Source organism: Babylonia areolata, chromosome 1 (assembly GCF_041734735.1).
Source record: "Babylonia areolata isolate BAREFJ2019XMU chromosome 1, ASM4173473v1, whole genome shotgun sequence".
NCBI lineage: Eukaryota > Metazoa > Mollusca > Gastropoda > Neogastropoda > Buccinidae > Babylonia > Babylonia areolata.
The window spans coordinates 89,966,484-89,986,966 of NC_134876.1; the positions used below are offsets into that span (position 1 = coordinate 89,966,484).

Below are 20,483 nucleotides of genomic sequence, written 5' to 3' on the forward strand. Positions count from 1 at the left end.
TAGTCTTTTGGACGCTTTTTAATCAGTAGAACTCACAGCAGTATTTGGCTGCTCTCTGACTTGGTTCAGTTGACTGATTTCTATCGGGTTTTCAGCCCCTGCCACCAAGATTACCGGGGCTGGTCTACCTTCTCTGGACGACATATATTATAAGCGGCTACTCAAAAAAGCAAAACCAATCAGCCAGGACGAATCACATCTAGCTTTTGGGGTTTTCGAGATGCTCCCCTCTGGTCGACGATACAGAAGTATAAGGACGAAAACCAATCGCTTCGCCAATAGCCTTTTCCCCAACGCAGTCAATGCCCTGTCTCTCGAACAAATCCAGTATGATAGATAGAATTGTGCAAATCAACAACCATCTACCTGAAGATCTTGTCATCAGCCCCATCCACATGTGATATGTGACTTCTCAGTGTTCAAACGTGTGTGTGAGAGAGAGTGTGTGTGTGTGTGTGTGTGTGCGCGCGCGCGCGCGCATGCGTGCATGCATGTGAGTCACAGTGTGTGTGGGTGTGCAGTGCCGCGTGCACGTGTGAGTATGCACAAGTTTTTTATATTGATATGGCACTTGTATGTATCCTAATTTCTACTGTATCTGTGTTTGTGTATGATTTTCGATTTATGTTCGTATCATGTTTTGTACTATCCCCCCACCCCCAGTATTCCATATTCCTTGTGACCCCGGTACACTTGATAAAAAAAAGACTTAGTCTTTTCCAAAATGGTACCTTGCGGTCGGCTGGGCAATAAGTGAGAACTGAAAACAACTTTTAACTTGATAACATAACACTCTTCGTCAGACGCCTGTGGGAAGGGCCCGCTCAGAGGCGCCGCTTGCCGACCTTTACTGGCTGTGTTACGAAACGCTCCGCACGAAAACAGGGACCTACTGTCTTAGCGCCTTGGTGAACCTCGGTCACTTGACTGCTGCGCGAACTGCTAGTGAAATACCTGCCTGGTCGTTTGGATTCCCACCCCTGACTGGTGAGTGTTTATTTAAGTATATTTTATATGAGTGTTTCAAACTATCAAGCGTTCTGATTGTGTGTGTGTGTGTGTGTGTGTGTGTGTGTGTGTGTGTGTGTGTGTTTATTATTCAGTGTATGTGTGTTCTGTGTAATGCAAAATATGTGTTTGATTGTGTCTGTGTTTCGTGCAATGCAATCCGCTGTGTGCCAGTGTGAGATAGTATGTGTGTTCTGTGTAATGCAGTGGATGGGTGGGGTCATGGTAACTAGGTGGGTAGGGGTGTGCAGTGTGCTCAAGTCACAGCGTGTTTCCGAAGCGATGCATGGTTGGTTGCTCGTGCCGCACGAGAGAGAAAGACACAGCAAGTGTGGACCCATGTTCCTCAGTGCATAAGAACTGCTAAAAGGACAGAGTGGGAGACAGAAGAAGAATACCCCAAATCCATGCTTCTCATACCTTGCACCCGTCTCTTCATCACCTGCACACAAACTTCATGGGTTAACAATAACCGTACAGTACAGGTGAATGGATAGATTCGGTTCTATTCATGCTGTTCACAGCCAATCTGACTGGAAGGGCGGCCGTCTCAAAGCTTGGGTCAGTGGACGAGCGGCTGTTCAGTTCACGTTGACAAGACAAAGATCGACCCTTCCTTCGGGAACTGACGAAATTACTACCACAGCTGTACTCGAAGACGTTTATATATTTGACTCCTTGATCTATCCCTCGGCCTAAATCGAATCCATTTTGAAACAACTATTCCCAGACCCCCGACTATTTTTGTTGTTGTTTTAGCCGCCACATTCAGTCATACTGTATTTTGAATAAACTTTTTAAATTTTGTTGTTGTTGTCGTTGTTGTTGCTATTGTTTTTAATCAGTGTGCGACTCCTTTAACCGACGTTACGGCACAGAATGTCACACAGAAAACTTCAAGGCCGACAGGAAAAGAACTATGGAATGGACCAACAACGGTGGGCCAATGATGAAATCGCTCCAAACCATCAGTCAGTGTACCTCAGAAGAAATGGCAGCTGTAACCCCACAGCACAAACCAAAGGAAGCCTGCCATGTTCTTGAATGAGTGGTCAGAGAGACACGTCTGTAATAATGATCCTCAGTGTGCTGACTTTGCCATAGAAATTGCTCCCTTGTTATTAATTTCGACGGCAGGTTTTTTTTTTAGGTAGTGAATCCGAATCCACCAGTGATCATCATTTAGGTAGACTTATCGTCTCTACTCCACCTTTTACGTCTGGATCACACAATACAAGTAACCTGTCAGACCTGATCCAAGTATACCTATGTACATTCACAAACGGTGACAAATTTTCACTGGGTGACATTCTGTGCCGTAGACGCCGGAACAGAATGTCACCGAACAGTGATGTTCTTTTCCGAGGTGACAGACAATCTGTACCGCTAAAGCAACTACTTTGTAGATGCCAGCTTGTCCTTTGCTGAACGCACCAAACAAGAAGTCCTACTGGAGTTTAACGACCTATTGGCCCCTAACTTGACCAAACAAGAACCAGTCACACTCTGATACCCCGACCCAGAGAGAGCCGAAGGTCACGTTGAAACAGGCGCCTGACTTCGGTATTCTATTTCCATGATACTGTGTGTGGCGTGAGTGACGAGCCTTTGAATGCACAAATAATTACCAGTCGGTTTGGTAACAAAGATGTGTTAGTATTGTGCTGAATATCTGAATATCCAGATCTCTTAAACTGTCCGTAAGCAACACTGACGGACCGTCCCATGAGCCTAGCTGAACACCGTTCATAATCAGTTCTGCCCACCGCCAAACTTCCATGAGAAGCTGGCGGTACATGGCCCAAGTGTTGGTGACAGTTCTGTACGCGAATTTGGTTTATGATGACGCAGGCATCGTGTCCTTCGTGAATATATCAGGGGAACTGTCGTACCAAGGCCTACACGGACGACAGGTGTCAGTGTAACAATGTTGGTGGGAAGGTCTGTCACACCCCCACAGGAATAAACCCAGCCTTCCGTTTCTGGTGTTTCTCAGAGTGGTCCATCACAGTTTCCCTGTGATTTGTGTCTGTGTGTCCCCGTCTATACAATTATGTCCACATCCCGGTGTCCCCGTCTATATAATGATGTCCCCATCTCTGTGTCCCCGTCTATATAATGATGTCCCCATCTCTGTGTCCCCGTCTATATAATGATGTCCCCATCTCTGTGTCCCCGTCTATATAATAATGTCCCCATCTCTGTGTCCCCGTCTATATAATGATGTCCCCATCTCTGTGTCCCCGTCTATATAATAATGTCCCCATCTCTGTGTCCCCGTCTATATAACGATGTCCCAAGCTCTGTGTCCCCGTCTATATAATGATGTCCCCAACTCTGTGTCCCCGTCTATATAATGATGTCCCCAACCCTGTGTCCCCGTCTATATAATGATGTCCCCATCTCTGTGTCCCCGTCTATAGAATGATGTCCCCATCTCTGTGTCCCCGTCTATATAATGATGTCCCCAACTCTGTGTCCCCGTCTATATAATGATGTCCCCAGCTCTGTGTCCCCGTCTATATAATGTCCCCAGCTCCATGTCCCCGTCTATATAATGATGTCCCCAACCCTGTGTCCCCGTCTATATAATGATGTCCCCATCCCTGTGTCCCCGTCTATATAATGATGTCCCCATCCCTGTGTCCCCGTCTATATAATGATGTCCCCAACCCTGTGTCCCCGTCTATATAATGATGTCCTCATCCCTGTGTCCCCGTCTATATAATGATGTCCCCATCTCTGTGTCCCCGTCTATATAATGATGTCCCCAGCTCTGTGTCCCTGTCTATATAATGATGTCCCCATCCCTGTGTCCCCGTCTATATAATGATGTCCCCAGCTCTGTGTCCCCGTCTATATAATGATGTCCCCAACCCTGTGTCCCCGTCTATATAATGATGTCCTCATCCCTGTGTCCCCGTCTATATAATGATGTCCCCATCTCTGTGTCCCCGTCTATATAATGATGTCCCCAGCTCTGTGTCCCTGTCTATATAATGATGTCCCCATCCCTGTGTCCCCGTCTATATAATGATGTCCCCAGCTCTGTGTCCCTGTCTATATAATGATGTCCCCATCCCTGTGTCCCCGTCTATATAATGATGTCCCCAGCTCTGTGTCCCCGTCTATATAACAATGTCCCCATCTCTGTGTCCCCGTCTATATAATGATGCCCCAAGCTCTGTGTCCCCGTCTATATAACAATGTCCCCATCTCTGTGTCACCGTCTATATAATGATGTCCCCAGCTCTGTGTCCCCGTCTATATAATTGTGTCCCCATCTCCCAGTCTCCGTCTATATAACAATGTCCCCATCTCTGTGTCCCCGTCTATATAATGATGCCCCAAGCTCTGTGTCCCCGTCTATATAACAATGTCCCCATCTCTGTGTCCCCGTCTATATAATGATGTCCCCAGCTCTGTGTCCCCGTCTGTATAATGATGTCCCCATCCCTGTGTCCCCGTCTATATAATGATGTCCCCATCTTTGTGTCCCCGTCTATATAATGATGTCCCCTGCTCTGTGTCCCCGTCTATATAATGATGTCCCCATCTCTGTGTCCCCGTCTATATAATTATGTCCCCAACCCTGTGTCCCCGTCTATATAATGATGTCCCCATCCCTGTGTCCCCGTCTATATAATGATGTCCCCATCCCTGTGTCCCCGTCTATATAATGATGTCCCCAGCTCTGTGTCCCCGTCTATATAATGATGCCCCCAACCCTGTGTCCCCGTCTATATAATGATGTCCCCATCTCTGTGTCCCCGTCTATATAATGATGTCCCCATCTCTGTGTCCCCGTCTATATAATAATGTCCCAAGCTCTGTGTCCCCGTATGTATACTGATGTCCCCATCCCTGTGTCCCCGTCTATATAATGATGTCCCCATCCCTGTGTCCCCGTCTATATAATGATGTCCCCATCCCTGTGTCCCCGTCTATATAATGATGTCCCCATCCCTGTGTCCCCGTCTATATAATGATGTCCCCAGCTCTGTGTCCCTGTCTATATAATGATGTCCCCATCCCTGTGTCCCCGTCTATATAATGATGTCCCCAGCTCTGTGTCCCCGTCTATATAATGATGTCCCCAGCTCTGTGTCCCCGTCTATATAATGATGCCCCAAGCTCTGTGTCCCCGTCTATATAACAATGTCCCCATCTCTGTGTCCCCGTCTATATAATGATGCCCCCAACCCTGTGTCCCCGTCTATATAATGATGTCCCCATCTCTGTGTCCCCGTCTATATAATAATGTCCCAAGCTCTGTGTCCCCGTCTATATAATGATGTCCCCAGCTCTGTGTCCCCGTCTATATAATGATGTCCCCATCCCTGTGTCCCCGTCTCTATGTTCCTCAATGTGCCACCCTCTCCATCTCTATATATGTATGCCAATGTAATGTGATTATCATTTAAAAGTTTACACTGATGGCTCGGTCCTGGATGATAGCAGTGCAGGATCTGCTTTTGTCATTCCTGACCTAAAAACAGAAAAATCATATTATTTAGGTAAGGGACATTCAATTTTTACAGCTCAATTGGTGGCCATCCTTATGGCTTTAAATCATCTTGTTGATATACCAATCATAATAAGTAATATCCTATTTTGTGTTGATTCTCAATCTGTCTTAAAAGGTTTGCTCCTTTTTGAGAATAATCAAAGAGAAGATTTATTTTTTGAAATTAGTTATTTATTGCACTCCCTATTTGTGAAGGGTACAAATGTTGATTTTTGTTGGATACCATCCCACACTGGATTCCGTTATAACGACCAAGCAGATAGGGCAGCAAAAAGGGGAGCAAAAAATCATATAGATAGTATAAAAGTATATTGCCCATTGTCATACAAGGAACTAAGCAATATACTAGAAAGAGACTTTTATAGGTGCTTGAATTCAAGTCTAAAACCTCGTCAGTTGACTCTCTCAGACTTTGGTCCGATTCGCAGACCAATTCTGAGCTTAGCTCTCAGACTATTATCAAATTCATTACGGACCAAGTATTGTTCTAATGTCAAGTGTATATGCTTTAATAACCTGACAATTGAGCATATAATTTTTCACTGTAGCTTGATGAAGCCTTTTGTACACGAAAGTGTGTCTTCACAAGTGACTGAGAACGTTGATGTTTTTTACTTTTTGCATTCATTATCAGTTGTTTCGCTTGTCAGTTTAACGACTTCTCTTTTACGAAGTCCTTTAAGTAATTTCCTGTAACTGTATTTAGAGGGGTTTTTTTTTGTTTATTTGTTTGTTTGTTTGTTTTGTTTTTCTTTCAAATTTCACCCACATTTTTACCCTCATTTGCCCAGTTTCCCCAAACCCTCCATTCATCCACATCTCCCACCCCTTCTAACCGATAATACTCAGATGTATTCATAAATACTTTTACAAAATGTCTTCAATCACCGATATGTGTGACGGGACATTAAACAAAAAATTCCTTCCTTCCTACATATCGTACGACTCTCAGTCTTCAATTTGTGTATTTTATTGTAAAGCGCGGTGAGCCCCATCTGAAATGGGTGTACTGCGCTATGTAAGGCTGCATTTTTTTTTTTTTTTTTTTTTTGTGCATGGCCTTTTTTCAGTTCACACGCATCAGTGGGCAGCCATTCAATGTCTGTGTGTCTCTGTGTGTGTTTGTGTGTTAGCGTATGTGTGTCAGTGTGTGTGTGTGTGTGTGTGTGTGTGTGTGTGTGTGTGTGTGTGTGTGTGTGTGTGTGCGTGCGCGCGAGCGCGGCTGGTGCCGCGTGCATCACTGGCGTGCTGTTGGTAAAAGTCCACTACGTCTCTGCGAGAGGGAGACCAACTCACCCGAAATAAAAAAGAGACTGAGACTGAGAGGGGAGAGCGTGAGAGAGAGAGAGAGAAAGAGAGAGAGAGGGTGGGGTTGGGGGATTGGGGGTGGGTGGGTGGGCGAGACTGGCTGAGAGAGAGGGAGGGACAAGCCAAGATGTTTTTAGGAAGCCAGGCCATCTGCCCATGCTACTGAAGAGGGTGGGGGTCACAAAATGGGCCAATTTGTGATAATAAACGAACACCGAGACGAGCATGATGGTGCTTCACAATGATTACATGTGTGTCCATGTGTATGAGAGAGAGAGAGAGAGAGAGAGAGAGAGAGAGAGAGAGAGAGAGAGAGAGAGAGAGTGCATTTTACTTACATATACGATTTGTTCCCTGGATGTTTTTTATTAATGTATTGTAGTACAATACCTTATGGTCTTAACGTGTGTGCGTGTGTGTGTGTGTGTGTGCGTGTGTGTGAGTGTGTGTGTGTGTGTGTGTGTGTGTGTGTGTCGGTGTGTGTGTGTGTGTGCGTGCGCGATTGTCATATTTAGTAATATACACCTTTTTTTGTTGGATGTCTGTCTGGTCAACTCTCTCTCGTCTCCCCCACCATTTTCAAAATATGTATCTGCTTTTGTATTCCAGCAGTTTAGTAAGAGGTCAGGGCTACGCCATCTGCAAACAAAATTAATTAAATCTCCACAATATCTGGTGAAAGCTGGACATCATGCTTACCGTTTCTTGCAATTTCAAGGGACAATTCATTAATTAAAAAAGAAAAGAAAATGGGTGAAAGCACACATCCCTGTCTCACCCCATCGAAAAATTCACCCGGTGATACTGTCTGGGCATCGCACACAAGAACGCACATACTTGTAGAGTCTTCCACACTGTTGCTCTGTTTACACGGTCAAAAGCTTTCTTAAAATCTACAAAACAAACATAGACTTTTCCTCACCTTTTCAACAAATATTTCTGGACAACTGCATACAAAACATAAATGTGATCAACAGTAGAATAAGCTGCACGAAAACCTAGATATATATAGAGAGAGAAAGAGAGACAAACACACAAGATAGACAGACAGATAGACAGAGGCAGAAACAGAACCATAATTTTATAGACAGGCAGACTAGACTCCAATTGAAATTCACATAATTTCTTCATTTTAGGTCTAGGTCCCTTATGAAGGGGGATGTGCACAAATAAACAATTATGATATCTAATGAACACAGAGACTTAAAAACAATGCAACCGCAGAAATCTCCGATTATCAGGAACATTAAGAAATAACAATTTCCCTGTCTATAAAGGCTTTGCATATTTAAAATGCAGAGACAAAATTCGCAAAACGTTAGGGTCAGTACAAAAGAGTTCTCCCGAAAACGGAACGTGTCAAAACAACCCCGCGCACGAGTTCGTGCGTGCGTGTGTGTGTCAAGTTAAGACGCATACGCTTTCCAGGTCTAGGATTCCCATCTCACCCACTCTCCTACTCCTCCCCCCCCCCCTACCCCCTCCCCCCGCACACACACACACACACACACACACACACACAATCCGCACCCCTCCCATCCACCTCCCCCCGGTTCTCTCTTTCTCTCTCTCCCCTTTGCCGACCCCCATACCTCTCCCCCGCCCTCAACCCTCCCCCCTCCCCCGCCCACCCCCCCCCCCCCCCCTCCCTGCCCCTGTCGAGCACAAGAGGGTTGATACACTTTAAATTGTATTTGTATTTTGTATTTCTTTTTATCACAACAGATTTCTCTGTGTGAAATTCGGGCTGCTCTCCCCAGGGAGAGCGCGTGGCTATACTACAGCGCCACCCTTTTTTTTTTTCTTTCTTTCTTTTTGTATTTTTTCCTGCGTGCAGTTTTATTTGTTTTTCCTATCGAAGTGGATTTTTCTACAGAATTTTGCCAGGAACAACCCTTTTGTTGCCGTGGGTTCTTTTACGTGCGCTAAGTGCATGCTGCACACGGGACCTCGGTTTATCGTCTCATCCGAATGACTAGAGTCCAGACCACCACTCAAGGTCTAGTGGAGGGGGAGAAAATACCGGCGGCTGAGCCTTGATTCTAACCAGCGCGCTCAGATTCTCTCGCTTCCTATGCGGACGCGTTTCCTCTAGGCCATCACTCCATCATTGGACACAGTTTAGTTCACGCTCAGCAACAAGCAACATCTTTATTTCAGATCTTGAGGACACAACACCACCACCGTTTGACCTTACCCTTTAACCCAGGCACGTGCAAGAGACTGATGGGAGGCAAGGTTCTCATCGTGCTGACCAGCCACGATGCCCTGGGCAACACAGGCAAGAAGACCGGGTGGTACCTACCCGAGGTGGCCCACCCGTACGAGGTGTTCCAGAAGAACGGGTACACGTGCGACTTCATCAGCCCAAAAGGGGGGGAGGCGCCCATGGTCAGCTTTTGTTTGTTTGTTTTTTGGTTCTTTTTTTATTATTGTTGTTCTTTTTTTTCCGCCCAACAAGACGGTGATTGAAGCTGCTGTTTAGTTGTTCAGGGGCTTCTGAATAATCAGGAGCAAACACGCACACACACACACACACACACACACACACACACACACACACACACACACACACACACACACACACACACACACACACACAATACAACACAACCCAACACAACCCAACACAACCCAACACACACACTCGTTCCACAAGACACACACACACACACACACACACACACACACACACACACACACACACACACACACACACACACACACACACACACACACAACACAACACAACACAACAACACAACCCAACCCAACACAACACACACACACACACACACACACACACACACACACACCACAAACACACACACACACACACACACACACACACACACACACACACACACACACACATGGTGGTGGTGTGTGTCCATTGAGATCGATGATGACCATCGTTGTCATCCAGCTGGGGGATGGGGGGAAGGTGGTGGTGGGGGGGATGCTCATGAATCTATCTGTGAATGCGCAGATGGCTGAATAGTCCAATCTGTGCACGAAATGTTCACTGACAGTTGGGGCGAAGACAGGCATATCATTGTGAGGGAGCTTGTTTGCCCGTGACTTTCTGGCCTGCCTCTTCTGAACAGCTGCAGCAGTCCTGTTGGCCTCGCTCAACTTGGCGCCTTTGTCACGGTCCACTGCAGGTTCCTCCCAGGAGTCAGGGTTGATATCAAACGCTTTAAGAGAGACTTTCAGAGTATCTCTGAAGCGCTTCTTCTGCCCTCCGTGTGATCTCTTCCCTTGTTGCAGCTCGCCATAGAAGAGCCTTTTGGGAAGCCGATGGTCTGGCATGCGCGCCACGTGTCCAGCCCAGCGAAACTGGGACTGCATCAGGATGGTGAAGATGCTGGGAAGGGTGGCTTTTGCAAGCACCTCCGTGTCTGGGGTCCTGTCTTGCCACTTGATGTTCAGTAGCTTCCTGAGACATGTTGTGTGGAAGTGGTTCAGCTTCTTGGCGTGTCGTTGGTACACTGTCCAAGTTTCGCAGGCGTACAGTAGTGTGGGGAGAACTACTGCTCTGTAGACCTTTAGCTTGGTATCAAGACCAATGCCTCTTCTGTTCCAGACATTTGCATAGAGTCTGCCAAAGGTTGCGCTTGCTCTTGCAATCCTGACGTTCACTTCATCGTCGATGGTCGCATTTCCTGACAGTGTGCTGCCAAGGTATGTGAACCGCTCCACCGCACTGAGTCTCTGACCATTGACTGTGATGTTGGGCTCAACGTGGGGTTTCCCTGGGGCTGGCTGATGGAGAACTTCAGTTTTCCTCGTGCTGATGGTAAGGCCGAAGTTCCTGCTGGCAGTGGCAAACTTGTCAACGCTGAGTTGCATGTCAGCTTCAGATCCAGCGTTGAGGGCACCATCATCAGCAAACAAAAAGTCTCTGATGATGTCTGTCATGACCTTCGTTTTTGCTTGAAGCCTTCTGAGGTTAAACAGCTTGCCATTTGTTCGGTACTTTAGGCCGATTCCAACATCGCCATCTCTGAAGGCATCAGTAAGCATTGCAGAGAACATGAGGCTGAACAGTGTTGGCGCCAGGACACAGCCTTGCTTACACCATTTGTGACAGGAAAAGGAGCAGATGTTTCGCCATTGTCGTGAACTCGAGCCTGCATGCCTTCATGGAATTGGCTGACCAAGGAAATAAATTTCCGAGGGCATCGGTACTTGGCCATGATTTTCCACAGTCCCTCTCTACTCACGGTGTCGAAGGCCTTAGTGAGGTCGACATAGGTGGAGAACAGATCAGCATTTTGCTCCTGACATTTCTCTTGCAGCTGCCTTGCAGCAAACACCATGTCGGTGGTTCCGCGCTCTTTCCGGAATCCACATTGGCTCTCAGGCAAATGGCCTTGGTCAAGATGTGCTGTGAGGCGGTTTAGTAGGATCCTGGCAAGTATTTTGCCTGCGATGGAGAGCAAGGAAATGTCCCGATGGTTATCACAGGCTTTCCGGTTCCCCTTTCGCTTGTACAACTAAATGATAGATGCATCTTTGAAATCCTGGGGGATCGTCTCTTCTTTCCACATGAGTGAGTGCCTCCATCCTTGTAGACCTCTGCTGGTATGGAGTCTGAGCCAGGTGCTTTGCCACTGGATAGCAGACGGATTGCTTTCTGGGTCTCAAGAAGTGTTGGCGGATCGTCCAGTGCTTCGTTGATGGGGACTTGTGGGAGACGGTCTACGGCTTCATCATTTATGGAGGGAGGGCGATTTAGGACACTGTTGAAGTGCTCACCCCAGCGTTCGAGAATTTTCTCCTTCTCGGTGATCAAGGTATTCCCATCTGCATTGAGGAGGGGGGATGATCCTGAGGATGTGGGGCCGTAGATTTCTTTTAAGGCATCATAGAACCTCTTCATATCGTGCCTGTCAGCATATCCCTGGATCTCATCAGCTTTGTCTCACGCCGTGCTTTCAAATCACTCCATCCCAGGATCCCAGGAGATGTAGTCAGAGCCAACTCTGACACACACACACACCCACGCACACACACACACACACACACACACACACACACACACACACACACACACACCACAACACAACACAACACAACACACACACCAACATACACACACACACCCACACCCACACCCACACCCACACCCACACACACACACACAACACAACACAACACAACACAACACAACACAACACAACACACAACACAACACACACACTTCACAACACAACACACACACACACACACACACACACACACACACACACACACACACACACACACACTCCACACCACTCTACACCACACCACACCACAATACAACACAACACAACACAACACGCACACAAAAAAAACCCACACATAACACACATACTCCCTCCACAACACACACACACACACACACACACACACACACGCACGCACGCACGCACGCACGCACGCACGCACACCACAACACACACACACACACACACACACACACACACACACACACACACACACACACCACAACACAACACAACACAACACAACAAATACACTCCACAACACAACACACACACACACACACACACACACACACACACACACACACACACACACACACACACACACACACACATACACACACTCCAGAACACAACACACACACACACACACACACATACACACACACACACACACACACACACACACACACACACACACACACACACACACACAACACAACACAACACAACACAACACAACACAACACAACACAACACAACACAACACAACCACAAACACAGCACAACACAACACAACACAACACAACACAACACAACACACACACACACACACACACACACACAGAGGGGGGCAGGGTATTGCGAGGGGAGGGGGGGGGTCAAAAATGACTTAAAGCCAAATAAAAGAAGTTGATTTCTGGATGACCAAACAGAACGGTAGACAGACAGAAGCCCTAACCTGGTTAAATGTTAAAGGTTAAAGGTTCCACAGCCTTTTACGGCCATCGGATCAGTTTAGTCACGCCCACTGCATCTTTCACTTTCACTTTCACTGCGTTGACGGCCACAATCATCAATTTGATTTTTTACGCCGTTTTTGTTGGGTTGCGATGAAAGAAAAACAAACTACAGAAAGCGACAGACCTATTAGTGAGGATGAAAACCTAGTCCTACTCTAAGTGGGTTCTCCGGCAGGCTACTATCACTTCACTTTTCGCCCTTCCGAGCTAGCCGATCCCTTGCTGATCTAAGACAGCAGGGCCCCAAAAATAAATTTAAAAACAAACAAACAAAAGTATTGGGGTAAGAGATGGGGTGGGGGACCTATTATCTAATTAACTACTGACTGGGGGGTACCCTAGACTTAAAGGTGTCCAAGGTGTCTGCTGCTATAGCTGTTTCAGGCAGGTTGTTCCAGTCACGTATCGTTCTGGGGAAGAAGGAATATTGCTTGTATTGGGTTTTACACCGGATCTGGTTGAGCTGGCGGGAATGTTTCCTTCTTTGTCTGAGTGGCTCGGCATAGGAAAGGCGGGGCCCAGTCCTCTCCTTCCGCCGGTTAGTTTAGTTTCATCATCATCATCATCATCTATCCCTTGACCCGTGGGTGGGTCGTTGGGGCACCATGGATGACTGCCTGGTCAGCTCGCGCCACCTGCCTCGGTCCTCAGCGGCCCTTTGAGTTGTGGCAAATGGCAGGCCCGTCCACTCTTTGATGTTGTCCTCCCACCGCTTTCTCTGTCTGCCTCTCTTCCTCCTTCCTTGTACGGTACCCTGCAGGATGGTCTTGGCTAGGCCGTCTGATCGTGTGACGTGTCCATACCAGCGGAGCTTGCGTTCCTTCACTGTGGTTAGCAGGTCTTTGAATGGGCCAATGGCGTTTTGGACTCTTCTTTTCACTTCCTCATTTGTGATGTGGTCTTTGTATGTAATGTTCAGGATCTTGCGGAAGCATCTCATTTCCAGGGCCTGGATTCTTCTCTGGAGTTCTGCAGTGAGGGTCCAGGATTCGCAAGCGTATAGAAATATTGAGAAGATGAGGGAGCGCATTAGTCTGATTTTGGACGAGAGGGAGATCTTTTTGTCCTTCCATATAGTCTTCAATCGACTCAGTGCGGCAGTAGTCTGCGCGATTCTGGACAGGACCTCTGGTTTCGAACCCTCGTCTGACACAATGGCACCCAAGTATTTGAAGGAGGAGACTTCTTCCAGTTTTTCACCGTTTACGTGCAAGTTGGACGTTACGCCTTGGCTGTTGTTGGTCATAACCTTGGTCTTCTCGGCACTGATCTCCATGCCATAGGCTGATGATGTCTTGTCAAGTTTGTGCACGAGTTCTTCGAGTTCTTTCTCTTCTCCTGCCAGGCCATCAATGTCATCGGCAAAGCGCAGGTTGGTGATGACTCTGCCTCCAATGCTGACAGTTCCCACATGATCTTCCAGGGCGTCAGTCATGATCCTTTCAAGAAAGAGGTTGAAGAGAGTGGGAGAGAGTAGACAGCCCTGTCTGACTCCGACCGTGGTTCTAAACCAGTTACCCGTGCTACCATTGAAGAGTTTAGTTTAGTTTAGTTTAATCTGCCTCATTCCTGAAGTCAGGTTCCCATTCAGACCTGGGTGTGGTGGAGTCGTCAGGAAAATCAGAGTAAATGAAGTGCTCACTCCACGAGCACACAGTATCAGTATTAGTATCAGCAGCTCAAGGAGGCGTCAATGCCTTCGGACAAATCCATATACGCTACACCACATCTGCCAAGCAGATGCCTGACCAGCAGCGTAACCCAACGCGCTTTGTCAGGCCTTGAAAAAAAAAAAAAAAAAAAAAAAAACCCACCGTGCCATACATGATAAACAGGGGCTTCGAACCCTGATGGCTGGTGAACACTGGATCATTCATCTTCTTCGTTCGGGGGACTGCAACTCCCACGTTCACTCGTATGTACACGAGTGGGCTTTTACATGTATGACCGTTTTCTTGTTGTTGCTGTTGTTGTTTGTTTTTGTTGTTTTTTGGGGTTTTTGTTGTTGTTGTTGTTGTTGTTGTTTTTTGTGTGTGTGTTTTTTTTGGGGGGGTTGTTTATGTGTGTGTGTGTGTTTGTTGTTTTTGTTGTTGTTGTTGTTGTTGTTTTACCCCGCCATGCAGGCAGCCATACTCCGTTTTCGGGGGTAGACTGGATCAGAAGTCCATCGCCGAATCACCGACTCTGCCACTGTTTCAGGACCCCGGCAGTCTCGAAGCGTTCAAAGATGACGCGGTGTGCAAGCGGTTTCTGGCCGACGAGGCCGTCATGGCCCAGGTGAAGAATACCAAGACTCCCGACCAGGTGTCAGCCAGGTGAGGTCCACTTCTTTGTGTTTGGGTGTGTGTCGTAGTAGTAGTTGTAGCATTAGTAGTTGTAGTAGTAGTAGTTGTTGTTATTGTTTTTGTTGTTTCAGTTGGTGTCTTTCCATGTGAGTGATATTAAACGGTGTGTGTGTGTGTGTGTGTGTGTGTGTTTATATGCATGCTTGTGGGTGTCTGCGGGGGTGTATCCGTGTGTGTGTGTATGTGCGTGCGTGCGTGCGCGTGTGTGTATGTTTTTGCGTGCGTGGTTTTGTGTATGTTTCTGTGTGGTTGTGCATTCGTGGTTTTGTGTGTGCATGTGTGGTTGCGTGTGTGCGTTTGTATACATGTACATACAAGTGGGCAAGCGTGCGCACATGGCTTCGTCTCAGACGACGCTTTTACCTTACCACGTTTTCTGCCTTTGTGTCGTTTCGCTTCAGTGAGTACAACGTGATATTTTACGCTGGGGGTCACGGGCCAATGTACGACCTGCCAGACAACACACCCATCGCCAACCTGGCCGCGCAGGTGTATGAGAATGGGGGGATCGTCAGTGCTGTCTGTCACGGCACTGTAGGTGAGCTGCTTGTGCTTTTTCGTGGACTACCTGCCTACCAAGGGAGGGAAGCAGACGGGAGGGAAAGTAGTGTTTCAGTTTTGAAGGCGGTATCGAAGCGTGCAGACTAATCCATTATACGGTACTCCATTATCTAAGATCAGAGAAGAAGAAAAACACACACACACACACACACACAAAAACGATGGTCTGAAAACATTACAGGATGGACGGGAGGGAAACAATTTGCAGAGTTCCCAGGCTTTGTCACACGACCGACAGACCCCGGCGGAGGAATCTGGTGAACAGTTCTTCTGTGCGGTGCCCCAGTGACTCTTCACACACAGTTAAGGGAGAAAACAGAAAAAAGAAGTCCTGTCCTTAACGGGGAAACAGCATTTTATTTAATTATATTCAAATAATGTTTCTTAATTCTTTCTGTTTTTACATTAAGAATACCAGTTATTACCTGCAGTGTGTGGATGTATGTTTTATATTGATGACGATGAAGGAGGAGGATGACGATGATGATGACAATGTTGCTATGGAGGTCCATTTTGGTTTGGAAAATGAAACGGTGTATGTGATATTTTTTACATTTGTATCTTCGTAATATTCGTAAAAGCTGTTGTTGACTTTTACAGTTATGGTCCCCATGTTGTTTACTTGTCTATGTTGTGATAATGCACCTGACCAAATTTCTCCAGTTGGAGATAATAAAGTTATTCTTATCTTATCTTATTTTAGGATGTTTGGCCTGAAAGACCAGTGCGACACGACATGGTCGGTTTAGTGACGTGCGTTTTATTGCCGTAACTGTCGTGGTTATCCTTATGTGGAGAACAATATTGTGACAGCTCATAGAAGACTTTCCTCTACCTCTCTCCCATCCTGCTCACACCCACCCCTATCCCACGCATCACCACCACCACCACCACCACCACCATCTCTCTCTCTCTCTCTCTCTCTTTCTCTCTCTCTCTCTCTCGACCCAGATAACATCGTCAACCATGTCTCTCTCTCTCTCTCTCTCTCTCTCTCTCTCTCTCTCTCTTTCTCTCTCTCTCTCGACCCAGATAACATCGTCAACCATGTCTCTTCAATTTGCTTTATTGTCTTGTAGTACTGACCCTTATGTTGTGCCGGCGAAATTCTGTATCTGTGTTTCAACAAAGTCTCTGTTTTTTAAATAAAGGTAAAATGTAATTTCTTAACTCTTTCCATACGAACGGCGAAAGAGACGACGTTATCAGCGTTTCACCCCAATTACCATCATCAAAATATTGCAAGTGGAAGGCTCTTATACTGAAGACGTGAATGTTGACAAAGAATACCACAATTCTGACGACGGAAGCTAAAGGTTGGGTCATTCAGACACCCACTGGACATCCGAGGGGTCTGTGTAGAGGAGAAGAGAGGACAGGCCGTACTGAGTGAGTTAAAGCTCGCGATTGATCTGATATTTCCCCACAATTCCATTGCCTTTAGTCTCCATGTTCATAACTGATATCACTGTTATTGTTAACATGTTTACATTCTCCTTTCGTGAGGGGCCTAGGTCTATAATGATTAGTCTGAATTTTCTTCCCTCTAACCCTGATGGCGGAATCCTGGCGGCTGCGGTGGTGATGGTGCTAGTGGTGGTTGTTGTGGTAATGGTAATGGTGGTGGTGGTGGTGGTGGCGGTGAGTGGTGGTGGTGGTTGTTGTGGTAGTGGTAATGGTGGTGCTGGTGCTGGTGCTGGTGCCAGTGGTGGTGATGGTGGTAGTGATGGTGGGGGTCGGGGTGGTGGTGATACTGATGATGGTGGTGATGGTGGTGGTGGTGGTGACAGGTCTGATTCCGGTGAAGCTGTCCAACGGTGATCCGATCGTGAAGGGCCAGAAGGTGACTTCCTTCAGCAACAGTGAGGAGGACGCGGTGCAGCTGTCATCAGCCATGCCTTTCATGCTGGAGACACGCCTCAAGGAGCTGGGAGCCATCTATGAAGCCGTGGCCAACTTCCAGACTAACGTTTGCGTGAGTGAAATTATCAGCGGTGCGGTGTGTGTGTGTATGTGTGTGTGTGTGTGTTCGTTCTTTTGTTTAGCGTCTTTTTACTATCAGTGATATTAGACGTAATGTGTGTGTGTGTTTGTGTGTGTGTGTGTGTGTGTGTGTGTGTGTGTTGTGTTGTGTTGTGTTGTGTTGTGTTGTGTTGTGTGTGTGTGTGTGTGTGTGTGTGTGTGTGTGTGTGTGTGTTATTGCATTGTATGCCTACAACAAGCTACCTGAAATTTCGTTTATCGTACAAGTCTGTCCTTTCCTAATTTATCAGGCAAAAACTGTATCATATCGTTTGGGTGTATGTGTGTGTGTGTGTGTGTGTGTGTGTGTGTGTGTGTGCGTGTGTGTGACTGCGTGCGTGCGTTTGTTTGTGTGTGTGTGTGCGCGCGCGCGCGTGTGTGTGTGTGTGTGTTTCGATCTCAGGTCAGTGGACGAATCATCACGGGGCAGAATCCTGCATCTGCCACCCCATTGGCTGAAAACATTGTCGAGATGGATGCAGCAAAAAAGAAATCCTAGGAGGCGCTGGAAAAAGCGAGCCTCACACATTACAGACAGATGTGTGAAAACCGTTTGTTCAACGCACACAGCATCAGTGGTTCAACATCCACCCATGCATGGCAGTTTCTTGTTTATTAGTAATTTGGTCTAATTCTATTGTCAGGTGATATGAAAAAATGTGCTGCTTTTTGCAACCATACATGAATATATATATATATATATATATATATATATATATATATATGTATGTATATGTATATGAATTTATATATAGAGAGATAGATATGTATGTGTGTGTGTTGTTGTCGTTGTTTCGTTGCTTTTTCTTTTTGTTTTTAACGTGTAGGCCTCATGATAGGTTTCTTTTTTTTAGTTTTTGTGAACAGTTTTTATAGCGTAATAGTTGTTAATATATTATAAACCTTTGCATTTTGAAGTCTGAGTTTTGTCAAGCTTAGTCTGCATGAATATATTACCTTTCACTGAGTAGTCTATATACAAACAGCCATCAGCTTGACGGCAAACTAGCACTCATTCCAAGCTGAAGATATATATATGCTTGAGCATTCTTTCTTTGAACATTCTTTGTTTATCCATATCTTAAAATTGTGAGTTTTGAAAGAGATTAAACATGATTTGCCATTCTGAATCAAGCAATAAACGGGTTTTTTTGTTTGTTTGTTTAATTATCCTCGTTTGTTTATGCGTATGTGGGTGCAAGATATGTGGGTAAGCATGTGTGTGTGTGTGTGTGTGTGAGGTCTGTGTGCAGCGTCTATCTGTGTGTGAGAATATGTGCATCACTTGTACATAACACCATTAAAGTATATCAAATCATAAAACAAACAAATGTGTTTTCTTAGCTAGCCGCGCTTCCCTCGAACTAAGGGAGATGGCATATGGGGAGTTGCTTCTCTTGGACTATTTGAGCCGTGTTTTCCAACACTTCCACCACCCCCTCTACCCAACCAGATTCACTTTGTCACTACTACGACACAGAGCAAAGAATCAATCAAGTTTTTGATTTGTGCTTCTGGCCATGGATGTGGTTCGTCCGTCGGGATCGACGAGGACCATCTAGTCATCCTGGGCGTAGATGGGTTGGGCTCTGTGGGTGCACAGATGACTGGTCAGGCCAGTCCGCGCCCGGAAGGTTCTGACGCAGTGTGAACAGGGGATGGTGGCGGCTGTCGGGGATTTGATTGCACTGCTTTTCCTGGCCTATCTGCGTTGCTCTGCTGCAGCGATTCTGCTGGCCTCACAGGATTTGGCGCCTTTGTGGACAGCTGAACGCCACTTTGGTCTGTCCATTGCATTCAGATTCCCATGTGTCGTAGCTGATGTTGAAGACCTTCAGAGAAGCTTTTAGAGTGTCTTTGAAGCGCTTCTTTTGGCCTCCATGGGAGCGCTTGCCACGTTGGAGTTCGCCGTACAGCAGTTTCTTGGGGAGCCAGTGGTCTGGCATGCGATCTACATGGCCTGCCCAGCGCTGCTGGGCCTGCATCAAGATGGTGTAGATGCTGGGCAAGTTTGCACGAGTGAGTACCTCTGTGTCAGGGATCTTCTCTTGCCACTTTATGCCGAGAAGTCTTCTGAGTCTGTTGGTGTGGAAGTGGTTCAGCTTTTTGGCGTGGCGTTTGTAGACCGTCCATGATTCACATCCATAATGCAGTGTGGTGAGAACTATGACCTTGTATACTTTGAGCTTCGTCTCCAGGGTGATGCCTCTCCTGTTCCAAACGTTCTTATGGAGTCTGCTGGAGGCAGCGCTGGCTTTGGCGAGTCTGGCATTCACCTCGTCGTTGATGACAACTGTGCGAGAGAGTGTACTGCTCAGGTATATGAACTTGTCCACCGCGTTCAGTCGCTGCCCGTTGATGAAGATGTTTGGTTCAACGTAAGGCATTCCTGGAGCTGGCTGGTGCATCACCTCGGTCTTCTTTGTGCTGATCATGAAGCCAAAGTTGTCACAGGCAGCAGAGAACTTGTCGGCGCTGTGTTGCATGTCAGCTAAGGAGGCAGCGTTGAGAGCGCAGTCATCAGCAAACAGGAAGTCGTTGATGGTGAAAGGGCGGCTCAGTACGCTGTCAAAGTGTTCAGCCCATCTCTCAAGGATCCCGTCCTTGTCAGTGATTAGGGTAGAACCATCAGCACTGAGGAGTGGAGCAGATCCGGAGGTGGTGGGACCGTAGACTTCTTTCAGGCCGTTACAGA

At 46.8% G+C, this 20,483-nt stretch overlaps 1 protein-coding gene across 2 annotated transcripts; it reads left to right on the forward strand.

Annotated features, from left to right (window-relative positions):
- Positions 1 to 810: 810 nt before the first annotated feature.
- LOC143294078 (uncharacterized) lies at positions 811 to 18,497 on the forward strand. Of its 2 annotated transcripts, none has more exons than XM_076605503.1 (6): positions 811 to 987; positions 9,005 to 9,235; positions 15,060 to 15,175; positions 15,607 to 15,743; positions 17,557 to 17,741; positions 18,192 to 18,497. In XM_076605503.1, the coding sequence occupies exons 2-6, from the start codon at positions 9,071 to 9,073 to the stop codon at positions 18,285 to 18,287; spliced, it is 699 nt and encodes a 232-aa protein (XP_076461618.1). In that variant the 5' UTR covers positions 811 to 987; positions 9,005 to 9,070; the 3' UTR covers positions 18,288 to 18,497. The 2 variants fall into 2 exon arrangements, with proteins under 2 accessions (XP_076461618.1, XP_076461626.1); XM_076605511.1 differs by having other exon boundaries at positions 9,054 to 9,235.
- The last annotated feature ends 1,986 nt before the right edge of the window (positions 18,498 to 20,483 follow it).

What these genes read in the sequence shown, in the direction of transcription:
- LOC143294078 (XM_076605503.1), top strand. Translation starts at nt 9,071, where the DNA reads ATGGGAGGCAAGGTTCTCATCGTGCTGACCAGCCACGATGCCCTGGGC. An exon ending in AAGGGGGGGAGGCGCCCATG is followed by an intron (nt 9,236 to 15,059) that starts GTCAGCTTTTGT and finishes CCACTGTTTCAG; the next exon opens with GACCCCGGCAGTCTCGAAGC. An exon ending in TGTCTGTCACGGCACTGTAG is followed by an intron (nt 15,744 to 17,556) that starts GTGAGCTGCTTG and finishes TGGTGGTGACAG; the next exon opens with GTCTGATTCCGGTGAAGCTG.